This window comes from Bidens hawaiensis, unplaced genomic scaffold, assembly GCF_021521415.1.
Source record: "Bidens hawaiensis isolate Kalapana, Puna unplaced genomic scaffold, B.hawaiensis_p1.1 tig00002306_1, whole genome shotgun sequence".
In the NCBI taxonomy this organism is placed as follows: Eukaryota; Viridiplantae; Streptophyta; class Magnoliopsida; order Asterales; family Asteraceae; genus Bidens; species Bidens hawaiensis.
The window spans coordinates 2416352-2429256 of NW_027491123.1; the positions used below are offsets into that span (position 1 = coordinate 2416352).

The window sequence follows — 12905 nt, forward strand, 5'->3', positions numbered from 1 at the left end:
ACCACTGAGCATAGCCTTCTTTCCATCTAGGCTGCTCTTCCCATTCAGATTCATCACTTGCCATCTCTTTACTCATATCTGCTTTCTCAACATCTGGAATGTCATGCTCAATATTTTCCTCAACTATCTCTCCCTCTTCTATCTCTGTATCAATCACAATCTCTTCACCAATCTTCTCTATCTCTTCCACTGGTAATACATCATCATCACCAACCAACTCATCATCCATCTCCTCAACTTCCACTACCACCACATCATCACCACCAGCTGCAGTTGTCGACTCCCCCTGAGTTGTGGAAGTTCCAAGAGCTTGATCAGTTCTTGGAAACTCACCACCTGCATCTTTCGATGCATTGGGATCATCGTCTCTATCATTTCGTCTCTTGGTCCTCAACTCATCGCCTTTACAGCTCGTCTCCCCCTGAGATGCCAAGAACTCCTTGAAAGCATCTATGATTTTTCCATGTTCTACCAGCAGAGACGACTGCATCTGATTCTCTGCAACTAGGCGTTGAATAGCCTGGGTCTGGATAAAATTAACCCTTGACTGCTCTGCCACGACCCGTTCAAGTGCTGCTATTCGTTCTGAGTCTGATAGGGTTGAATCGAAATCGAACCTCATATGTGATATATCTTGAGTGTACTGAGGAGGGATTTCCGATGTCACCGGGACCTCAGAAGTAGAAATAGACGTAACCGCAGGTGGTATCGTCACCGATAACCCTGCAGTGGCCACAACAGTCGACTCGATAAATTGTGCCACGACCTCCGTTGGAGTAACAGTCGGAGGCGGCAACGAAACGATCTCAGGAGCCGAAAGTTGGAAAGTAGTGGGTGGGAGGCCAAATGTAGATGAGGTAGCCACCACGGGAACAACCGTAGCGCTTGGCCTTGTAACCTGTAATGATGAGGGAACCATTGTCATACCGGATAGTGCTGGTGGAGTGAAACGTACCACCCTAGAGCTCTCACCGGCTCCCGATCCTGCACCTATCCGTTCCCTTCTTGACCTCCGTACTAACTGTTGTACCTCTTCCTCATAGTCTGACTCGCTGTCATCATCAGTTCTCTTTCTCTTCCCATGAGTCCGTTCATGTGTTACCAAAATCTGTCTCGCTTCGGCCACTTCATCATCAGAATCTGAGCCAGCCACCGTTGTAGCTGCCCTAGTAACATTCACACCCGAAGCACGTTCAACCGGGACCTGTACATTCTCTTCTGGATCAACCCTCTCCATGTCAAAAAATCCCTGACCGCCAAACGCTGCGTCAAGGTCAACGTTCTCCTCCGGTGACACAACAGGAGCAGCAGGTATAGCTTGACGTGCTCCTGCCTGTTGTGGTGCCGGGTCCCTAAACTCGTCCCCACGAGCAGGCACATACCCTGGGTTGATCAAGTACCCAAAAAGTGGAGTATGGCGAGGACGGAGCTCAGGTTTGCTCCTCGCACTCGAAGATCTGCATTGGGCGAAGATTCTTTTGTTCACACTCTCTACATATCTGATTGGACGGCGCTGAGGTAGCGTAGGAGCAACATGATTCAAGATCATTTGTAGGAATCTTGGATACATGATGAATCTCTCACGCGCCATCGCTCTTCTCTGACGATCAATCTCATAAAAGACCATCTGACTAAAGCTGTATCGCTTGTTGTAGGTCAGAGCAGTCATCGCCGACTGCATGGTCGCGCCCATGCCATCAGTGCCCGCCTTTCTCCCTGACATGCATACAATCATGACATGCATGAGAAAGCGCCACTGGTCAAGCAAAAATCCTTTTCTTCTCTGCGTATCCCCCAAGGGACCAGAGTATCCCATCCTCAAAAACGCTCCATCACGGAAAGGAGCCACAAACTCTGTCGGGTCATCCCTTGTCTCATTTCCAAACCGTAAAGCCGCCCGGATTTGTTCAGAAGAGAACTGAACAATCTGATTGTTTACTGTTGCGCGCGTCACCGGGGGTTCGACTCTACAGTCATATTCCACAGTCTGCCAAAATTCCTCAATGTTGGGCAAGGATATCGGCAGAATTGTTGTAATCGCGTGGAATATCCGCGAGCGTAACAGAAACGTGATGATTTCGCGGAAATCATCACTCTTGGAAAATGAGTTGAGGACCAAGAGACGAAATGATAGAACGTAGAACGTGATACCAATTGTAGGTTCCCAGCCGGATCTACACGAGATATCGCGTTCTACGTAGGTGCGGAATCCCTACGTAAGACGTTACGAGCGTAGAAGACTATACGATTAAACACGTTACAATAAACACAAAGACGTTATATTGCAACCGTTAACACGTGATACTATGATCACTGAATACAAACTCTCTCGAACTCGAATGACAACTTCTGTGAATCAATCAAACAACTGCCGTAACCTAGCAGACTATATAGGCGACAACTTCGCCTGGTAAGTTCAGGCGAAGTTGTTCCTAACTTCGCTTGTCTAACAAGTTCGCCCATATAAGCGAACTTGTTAGCAACTTCGCTTACATACAAAACCCAAATCTAACTAACACGATTACAGACACTCGACACTGAACTACTGACATCTTGCAACCAACAGAATTCATCAATCTGTTTCACTCTCAACATCAATCACCCATTGATGAGCTATCTTCGAACTTGGAAGATAATCTGAATGTCAGTTCGGTTCCGACTACGAGAATTCACAAAGATCATCCTTTGGAGAACGTGATAGGTGATCTGTCCGCCGGTGTACAAACAAGAAAAAGCTTGAATGAGCACACCTGTGTTTACACAAGCATTAAAGACACGGGCATTATCAACGAATGCTTGTACACCTGCTTCATCAGCCAGATTGAACCAAAGAACTATCAAATGGCTCTTAAGGACAGCTCGTGGGTCGAAGCCATGCAAGAAGAGTTAGCTCAGTTTAAGAAAATGGAAGTATGGAATTTGGTTGAAAAACCGAAGAATGTGCATGCGATAGGCACGAAATGGGTCTTCAAATGTAAGAGAGATGAGAAAGGGATTGTTATCAGGAACAAGGCGAGGCTGGTTGTTAAAGGCTTTAATCAGCAAAAGGGGATTGATTACAATGAGGTGTTTGCTCCTGTGGCAAGATTGGAAGCCATTCGGCTGTTTTTGGCATTTGCTGCTCATAAGGAGATGAAGGTCTTGCAGTTGGATGTGAAGAGGGCGTTCCTAAATGGTAAAGTCGATGAGGTTGTGTACGTTGAGCAACCTCCGGGTTTTCCTGACCCTGACATTCCCGATCACGTATACAAGCTAAGTAAAGCGCTGTATGGACTACATCAGGCACCTCGTGCCTGGTACTCAACGTTATCCGATTACTTGCTTGAGAATGAGTTTGAAAGAGGTAAGATTGATAGCACATTGTTCTTCAAGAGAAAAGGGAGCGACTTTCTACTGGTGCAAGTCTACGTGGACGACATTATCTTTGCTGCATCAAAGGTCGCCATGTGTCAGGAGTTTGAGGCCGTCATGAAGAAGAGATTTGAAATGAGTGCTATGGGTGAACTAACCTTCTTTTTAGGATTGCAGGTTGATCAGAAGAAAGATGGGATGTTCATTCATCAGACAAAGTATGTCCATGATGTTCTCAAATGTTTCAAGATGGAGGACAGCACTCCATACGATACTCCAGTCTGCGTCAACCACAAATTGGGTGCTGAGTTAGACAACGATGCAGACGTGGACCCAACCCAATATCGGGCAATTATAGGTTCTTTAATGTACTTAACTGCTTCTAGGCCTGATATAATGTTTGCTGTTTGTCTTTGTGCACGCTTTCAGGCAAACCCAAAAGAATCTCATTTGAAGGGTGCGAAGAGGATACTGCGGTATCTCAAAGGCAAGCCGAAGCTGGGGTTGTGGTACTCGAGAGGAGGAGACTTAGAGCTAGTCGCGTACACAGATTCTGATTATGGAGGGTGCAATCAGAGTCGGAAGTCAACGACATGTGGATGTTAGTTTCTTGGTGGCAGATTAGTGTCATGGCAATGCAAGAAGCAGACCTCAGTAGCCATTTCAACCTGTGAAGCAGAATACATGGCAGCATCCAACTGCTGCTCCCAGGTTCTTTGGATTCAACAACAGTTGCGCGATTATGGTCTGAATTTCTCACTTACTCCTATTTGCATTGATAACACTGCTGCTATCTCAGTAACTAACAATCCCGTAAAGCACAGTAAAACTAAACATATTGACATTCGTCATCATTTTATACGGGATTGTGCTGAGAAGAAACTGATTGTGCTCGAAAAGGTTGACACGTTAGAGAATTTCGCTGACTTGTACACGAAAGCGTTTGACAAAACTAGATTTCAAAACCTTGTTGAGCTGAATGGGATGATCAATCCCGAGTAACCATGTCGTGTGTTTTTGTGTTAAAAAAAAAAAAACGTCACTATCGCTTAGAATTATGTCGGTTACTTCAGTTTGAAAGACATATCTTCGGATATGTTTGGTCCTCATTTCTACTTGTAGAATATAAGGATAGCCATTAACCAGATAACTGAAACTGATCGGGGCGGTTTATGATGTGTTTTTATTCTTTCGCTGAAAATTACTCGATCATACTTAGTTAGAAGGACACATACTTGTATGTGGTCGGTCCAGCTGATCCATTGGATCTTCGGGATAGCCGTTTACCTGAAGACTTTGATTTGGTCGGGGCGATTGAAGTTAAAATTTTTTTTCTTTTCGGGAGATGAAATTATTTTTCAAGTCTACTACTTCGTAAGAAGTTACTTTACTATGTTTAACAGAAAATTGATCCAACCTTGGAAGGTGATAGATATACTGATTCTGTGTGCTTAACTAGTGAAGTTATTAGGCCTAAAAGACTTTAGAACAGTCATTGTATGTCATGGTAGCTTTTTATGGTGCGTAAAAGTAGAAGTGATACTAACTAAATCTACTCGATTTTAGGTGGAAACTCCTTAAGAGTTGTGCATGTCTTCATACATATCTTTCCGAATGATAGGCAGAAAAGCGATTACCCAGTCATACACGAGCCCGTGAGTGTTCTGATTCCCGTGAAGATAACGTGTCAAGACACTGCAGTGATCCAGATTCGGGACTTGCAGTTGTTTTCTACTTGAAGTTGTGTATATACATGTTAAAAGTATTCTAGAGTTAATAATGTTAATGATTCTCAATCAAGAAGCAAGAAGGTGAACGGGAAGCAGAGTCTAAGATCGAAGAGTAATTACTATTTAATCAGACACTATGGGTCGAGGTCAATTCGGGGTGACTTGGGGAAAGCCAAATACGCTTTGAGAATAGATAGGAGACATCATAATCTCTGAGTTGTTGCCCACTTAAGTTTTGAGCTTAATTGAACCTAACTCGTATCACAGAAACGATGAAAACCATTTTAAGTATATTACCTGCTTACAACCTGTCTCTTTATGTCATAATACAGCTGAACACGAATCTGTGTGACAGTCACGTAATTAGTATGATTCCTGTTCGGATCTTTTCTAAAACATGGTAGTCCCTGTCAAGACTGAAATTTGATCCTGTGTACTTTTATTTTAAAAGTTTTTCTACTTATGTAGTTGTATTATTTTGTACGTGGTTACTTGGTCTTGATCGTATCATTTAACGCTTTAAAGGATGTTTTAAAACTTAATTGCAAATTGTTCAAATTATGGGGTTTGTTTTGAAAAATTTTAGTATCAGCGAAGTTCTGCATAACTTCGCCTGATAGGCGAAGTTATCCACAACTTCGCCGGTACATCTGTGACCCTATTTAAAGAAGTTGTAAAGGTCAGACTTCATTATTTCTCAAACACAGCGAACTTATCCTCTTCGAAACCTAGGCGAACTTATCGAGCATATATCATCGATCATCTGTGTTAACTTTCTTTTGATTCTAATCCGATTTCAAGGTGTGTAGGGTTCTTTCATTGTATAACCAATGTCTTTTGAGGTTAATCATCGGTCGTTTCGACTCGATTCTCGACCTCGTTCTTTCGAACCTTAAACACCCGATTTTCAAACTTGTTATTACGTGATAGTAATTTACTTGAACGTCTAAAACTTCATAAAATCATGTGTTACGGAGTCCTCGATCTCCAATTTCATCATCTACACGTCGTTCGATAAACCTAACTGTTGCCGATTCGAATTCGGCGAAGTTACAGTTTAGGCGAAGTTATCCGTAACTTCGCCTGAGGTTTAACTTCGCCTGATAATAGTTTTTGAAACAGTTTAGGAGGCGATGTTGTGGTTAGGCGAAGTTCTCATTAACTTCGCCTGGACCATTTTACTTAACAGTTATCAGACGAAGTCAAGTTAAAGCGAAGTTGTTTCCCAACTTCGCCCCACCTTTAACTTCGCCTGTTCAGAATAGATCACAACTTCGCTCATGGTAACAGGCGAACTTGTGATTTGCTTTGACGTTTATCTAACTTAGCCTGTTTGTTGCAGATATGGCTGCTGTTGCTGGAGCAGGTGGTGCAGGCGGTGATGACGGAGGTGATAACCAGAGACAGTTCTTCCCGGGTCATAACATGTACATAACATTAGACCCGGAGGCGAGCGGAGTTGATGATTTCCGCGAAATCATCACGTTTCTGTTACGCTCGCGGATATTCCACGCGATTACAACAACTCTGCCGATCTCCTTGCCTAACATTGAGGATTTTTGGCAGACCGTGGAATATGACTGTAGAGTCGAACCCCCGGTGATGCGCGCAACAGTCAACAATCAGATTGTTCAGTTCTCTTCTGAACAAATCTGGGCGGCTTTACGGTTTGGAAATGAGACAAGGGATGACCCAACAGAGTTTGTAGCTCCTTTCCGTGATGGAGCGTTTTTGAGGATGGGATACTCTGGTCCCTTGGGGGATACGCAGAGAAGGAAAGGATTTTTGCTTGACCAGTGGCGCTTTCTCATGCATGTCATGATTGTATGCATGTCAGGGAGAAAGGCGGGCACTGATGGCATGGGCGCGACCATGCAGTCGGCGATGACTGCTCTGACTTACAACAAGCGATACAGCTTTAGTCAGATGGTCTTTTATGAGATTGATCGTCAGAGAAGAGCGATGGCGCGTGAGAGATTCATCATGTATCCAAGATTCCTACAAATGATCTTGAATCATGTTGCTCCAACGCTACCTCAGCGCCGTCCAATCAGATATGTAGAGAGTGTGAACAAAAGAATCTTCGCCCAATGCAGATCTTCGAGTGCGAGGAGCAAACCTGAGCTCCGTCCTCGCCATACTCTACTTTTTGGGTACTTGATCAACCCGGGGTATGTGCCTGCTCGTGGGGACGAGTTTAGGGACCCGGCACCACAACAGGCAGGAGCATCTCAAGCTATACCTGCTGCTCCTGTTGTGTCACCGGAGGAAAACGTTGAACTTGACGCAAGGATTTTTTGACATGGAAAAGGTTGATCCAGAGGAGAATGTACAGGTCCCGGTTGAACGTGCTTCGGGTGTGAATGTTACTAGGGCAGCTACAACGGTGGCTGGCTCAGATTCTGATGATGAAGTGGCCGAACCGAGACAGATTTTGGTAACACATGAACGGACTCATGGGAAAAGAAAAAGAACTGATGATGACAGCGAGTCAGACTATGAGGAAGAGGTACAACAGTTAATCCGGAAGTCAAGAAGGGAACGGATAGGTGCAGGATCGGGAGCCGGTGAGAGCTCTAGGGTGGTACGTTTCACTCCACCAGCACTATCCGGTATGACAATGATTCCATCATTATTACAGGTTACAAGGCCAAGCGCTACGGTTGTTCCCGTGGTGGCTACCTCATCTACATTTGGCCTCCCACCCACTACTTTCCAACTTTCGGCTCCTGAGATCGTTTCGTTGCCGCCTCCGACTGTTACTCCAACGGAGGTCGTGGCACAATTTATCGAGTCGACTGTTGTGGCCACTGCAGGGTTATCGGTGACGATACCACCTGCGGTTACGTCTATTTCTACTTCTGAGGTCCCGGTGACATCGGAAATCCCTCCTCAGTACACTCAAGATATATCACATATGAGGTTCGATTTCGATTCAACCCTATCAGACTCAGAACGAATAGCAGCACTTGAACGGGTCGTGGCAGAGCAGTCAAGGGTTAATTTTATCCAGACCCAGGCTATTCAACGCCTAGTTGCAGAGAATCAGATGCAGTCGTCTCTGCTGGTAGAACATGGAAAAATCATAGATGCTTTCAAGGAGTTCTTGGCATCTCAGGGGGAGACGAGCTGTAAAGGCGATGAGTTGAGGACCAAGAGACGAAATGATAGAGACGATGATCCCAATGCATCGAAAGATGCAGGTGGTGAGTTGCCAAGAACTGATCAAGCTCTTGGAACTTCCACAACTCAGGGGGAGTCGACAACTACAGCTGGTGGTGATGATGTGGTGGTAGTGGAAGTTGAGGAGATGGATGATGAGTTGGTTGGTGATGATGATGTATTACCAGTGGAAGAGATAGAGAAGATTGGTGAAGAGATTGTGATTGATACAGAGATAGAAGAGGGAGAGATAGTTGAGGAAAATATTGAGCATGACATTCCAGATGTTGAGAAAGCAGATATGAGTAAAGAGATGGCAAGTGATGAATCTGAATGGGAAGAGCAGCCTAGATGGAAAGAAGGCTATGCTCAGTGGTTCGTCAAAACGAAACCAGCGGTTCCTACAATGTTTAAGAAGAGTTACAACATTAAAGGTTATGCTGAAGCGAAGAAAGGGATTCTTTGCTGGATATATGATGAGCAGTTGAGGCTCTTCGTGATTAAGAGATATGACGGTGTTCAGTATTTCAAAAGACTGTTAAGATCGTTGAATACACTGCCAGAATGTGAAGTGAAAGACTTAGCCAGATTGGGGTTGATTAACCGAAGTAATGATAATATGGCTAGAGTTATTGGGAAAATTGTGTGGAAAGAGAGTATAAAAGAGAAGAAATTTGAGCTGTTGAAACCACAAAAGGGAAAACTTGTTGAAGACAAGGATAGAGGTTTGAGAGCAGACGGAAAGCCTTGGATGATTATGAAGTATAAACCGATCCGGTGTTTGAAAGAAGTGCAGATGAAACTAATGCCCAAGGATGTGCTTAAAGACCTGAAGTGGTGGTATGTAGATTGTGAGACAGCTGAGGCAGTGATGGAAGACGAAGATGAACAAGAGCTGCTTAGAGTGTACGATCCGATGCATCTAGTGAACTTGTCACAAGCTGATTTGCAGGTGTTGAATGAAAAGAAGAGATTTTATATTCCTGCTTGGAAAGACGAAGCGAGGAAATATCAAAGAATAGTATCGGTTTTTGTTCGAGAAGGAGTGCATGCTTAAAGATGAAGATAAAAGATTGAAGATTACAAGACACGTGCTTGAAGATAAAGATATGAAGCTACTGCCAAGGGGGAGTCTGTTGGTGCAAGATGTCAGTAGTTTGGTGTCGAGTGTCTGTAATCGTGTTAGTTAGATTTGGGTTTTGTATGTAAGCGAAGTTGCTAACAAGTTCGCTTATATGGGCGAACTTGTTAGACAAGCGAAGTTAGGAACAACTTCGCCTGAACTTACCAGGCGAAGTTGTCGCCTATATAGTCTGCTAGGTTACGGCAGTTGTTTGATTGATTCACAGAAGTTGTCATTCGAGTTCGAGAGAGTTTGTATTCAGTGATCATAGTATCACGTGTTAACGGTTGCAATATAACGTCTTTATGTTTATTGTAACGTGTTTAATCGTATAGTCTTCTACGCTCGTAACGTCATACGTAGGAATTCCGCACCTACGTAGAACGCGATATCTCGTGTAGATCCGGCTGGGAACCTACAGAGGACGCGCTCTTTATCATGATCTTAACGCCTATAGAGTCGTCTTTGATGATGTATGTTTTTAGTTTTAATATCTTCTTTAACAATGTTAATTTTTTGGCTTAAATTGTTTTGGACCACATTTTAGGATGCAAATCCAAGACTTTCTTGCTTCGGGTTGATGAAGAACAGTAGGGACGGAAAGAGTTACAGTACAAGTTTAGCATTTACTCCACCCGAATATCTAAGAACCGGTATTAGCTTTTATCTTTATATTTCATAATTAAGTATAATAAACCCAAATTTGTTATGAAAAGGTAGTATTCAACAATTTGCAATAATTTATTTGAGATAGAATTTTGACCCATTTGCTTATAAATGAGTCAAACGGGTTGAATTTGATCAAACGGGTTGTAAGTCTTAAATTTGTTTATTCAAAAATTTACATCACTATTGTTTTTGTGACCATAATTAACAAGTTATCTGTTCAAAATATTTTTAAGAACACATGATAAGTATTTAGGTGCCAATCTAATTTGGCTGGACCGTTTTAATACGTAATAAAGAGGTCTCATTTTGTAGACCCATTTTGACCCGTTACCAATTGATATATCTTATCATTTTTTTATATTTTATATGTAGTATATTTTGAGTTCTTGATATTTATTTAATTATTTTTATTCTTTTTTGAATATGTAGGAAGGGTAACACCCGAAAGTGTGATGTACAGTTTTGGCACCCTATTGCTTGACCTTCTAAGTGGGAAACACATTCCACCTAGTCATGTATGTGCATATTTCAACTTAATTTTTTGTCCATTGTTTTCATTGAAGGGCATTTTAGACATTAACCAATCGTAAAAGAAAAAGTTATGCTAATTATCTGACACTTGAACATTATCAGGCCCTTGATCTAATAAGAGACCGAAACCTTCAAATGCTCACCGACTCTTGCTTAGAAGGTCAATTCTCTACTGATGACGGAACCGAATTAGTACGGTTAGCCTCACGATGCTTGCAATATGAGCCACGTGAGCGCCCAAATCCAAGATCATTAGTTTCTGCTTTAATTCCTCTACAAAAAGAAACTGAGGTAATGCATGCTTATTCATCATCATATCATATAAAACATATTTCAAATATAGTTTTCCTAATTTTATATGCATATGTAGGTGCCATCTCATGTATTAATGGGTATTCCGCAAGGCGGGTCCACCATGCCTTTAACGGCTCTTGGAGAAGCTTGTTTAAGAATGGATTTAACGTTTATACATGACGTTTTGGAAAAGTTGGGGTACAAAGACGATGAGGGTGCTGCAACCGAGGTTTGTTTATGTTTTTCTTTAGTATTTTAATGATTTTTTAATAAGATTTTTTCACGGGACCCACCAATAGCCTGTTAACCCCCTTTGTGTTTGACTATAATTTGACTTTTGATGGATTGCAGTTGTCATTTGGGATGTGGACTAATCAAATACATGACACATTAAACTCCAAGAAGAAAGGGGACGCTGCTTTTCGCCATAAAGAGTTCAAAGCCGCAGTTGACTTTTATACACAGGTTTGTGTGACTCATATTTGATGCATTATTTAAAAATAAATAGGCCCGCAAAAAAGTGTTTGCGGGTGAGTTCAACCCACCCTGAAAGTTTCGACCCGTTACCGGGGGGGGGGGGGGGGTTGCATGGGTCGGTTTGGAGCTTTCTAAAACCTTTTGGTTTCGGTTTTTAGTTTGGTTACAGTTTTTTCGGTTTTCTAATTTGTCTTGAAAATTTTTTGCTGAAAAAAAGTTAGGCAAAAATAACGAATTTGGGCCTAAAATATTTTGTTAATTAATAATTAATTGATTATTATACATTTGCGCTAATGTATTTGGGTTACACTATTTTTTAATTTCTTATAAATTTTATTAAATTCAAAATAGAAAATAAAAATTTATAGGTTCGGTTCATTTTTTTTCGGTTTTAGTTACATGCAAAACCGAACCGAAAGTTCGGGTTGTACGATACAATAATACCAAACCATCAGTTTTTGGTTTGGCTTCGGTCTCTTTTTTTTTGGCTTTCAATTGGCTTTTTGGGTTTCATGCACACCTCTGCCCGTTACCTAAACTAGCCAATTTGCCCCTCAATTATTCTTGATACTATAGAAGTTTTAGATCACCTTAATGAAAATGAATAATATATTGTTTTCTAAAGTTACTTTTTTTGATGTTGGGGCGCAGTTTATTGACGTAGGAACCATGGTGTCCCCAACAGTGTTTGCACGCCGAAGTTTATCACATCTAATGAGCGACAATCCACAAGAAGCACTCAACAATGCTGTACAAGCACAAGTAATCTCTCCAATTTGGCTTATTGCATCCTACTTGCAAGCTGCAGCATTATTTGCATTGGGTAGGGAAAACGAAGCACAGATCGCGCTCAGAGAAGGCACGGTTCTCGAGGAGAAACATGACGCCGCTTGACAGCTTTATAGAAAGACACCAAATGGTGACAAAACCACAGTTTGATGGTGGAAAAGGTTTGATTTATTTGTTTTTTGAACCATTCTTTGGTAATATTGGTTCTTGGTTGATTTGTTTCGGGTTACTAGTTAGGCCGGGGATGGTGTAATGACATGTTTTTGTTTTTTCTTGTTCATGTTAATACAATTGGTTTGGAATGAAATGAATGGATTTTATTTATTTTGTTGGTGTAGATTTTAAAGGTAGTTCAATTTTAAGAGTGACCCAAGAACCAAAAGTAGTTGCAGCTTTTAGAGTATCCAGAAACAAAAACATACTGTCTTCATTTCATAATTCATAGTGGAAGTGTTTTATTACACGGTCAAGTCGCTTAGCATCTATCTTAATTCATCCACTAGACGAATAGTTACCACTTAACCCTAACTGGGCTTGTACTACTTAATTATCTTTGAGGCTGTCTGGACGTCCAAGATACCAATTGTTAGCATCTGGAGAGCCTTTGCGGTTGTGTCTGAGGCCGTCTAGTTGTCCAACAATCCAGCCGTTGGCATGCGCTGAGCATTTGTGGTTGTCTCTGAGGCCGTCTAGTTGTCCGACAATCCAGCCGTTGGCATGTGCTGAGCCTTTGGGGCTGTCTCTTAGACCATCTGGACGTCCGAGATACCAGTTGTTAG

General features: G+C 42.2%; 1 protein-coding gene across 1 annotated transcript; it reads left to right on the plus strand.

Annotated features, from left to right (window-relative positions):
* Window positions 1–9789: 9789 nt before the first annotated feature.
* On the plus strand, window positions 9790–12266 carry LOC143616079 (serine/threonine-protein kinase BSK7-like). The gene is made up of 7 exons (XM_077089030.1): window positions 9790–9839; window positions 9914–10019; window positions 10465–10550; window positions 10669–10857; window positions 10937–11089; window positions 11212–11325; window positions 11989–12266. Exons 2-7 carry the CDS (start codon window positions 9947–9949, stop codon window positions 12229–12231), a joined length of 858 nt encoding a protein of 285 aa, XP_076945145.1. The 5' UTR covers window positions 9790–9839; window positions 9914–9946; the 3' UTR covers window positions 12232–12266.
* The last annotated feature ends 639 nt before the right edge of the window (window positions 12267–12905 follow it).

Coding starts and splice junctions, on each gene's coding strand:
- LOC143616079 (XM_077089030.1), top strand. CDS start 9,947: ATGAAGAACAGTAGGGACGGAAAGAGTTACAGTACAAGTTTAGCATTT. Junction 11,090..11,211: donor ATGAGGGTGCTGCAACCGAG/GTTTGTTTATGT, acceptor GATGGATTGCAG/TTGTCATTTGGGATGTGGAC. Junction 11,326..11,988: donor CAGTTGACTTTTATACACAG/GTTTGTGTGACT, acceptor GTTGGGGCGCAG/TTTATTGACGTAGGAACCAT.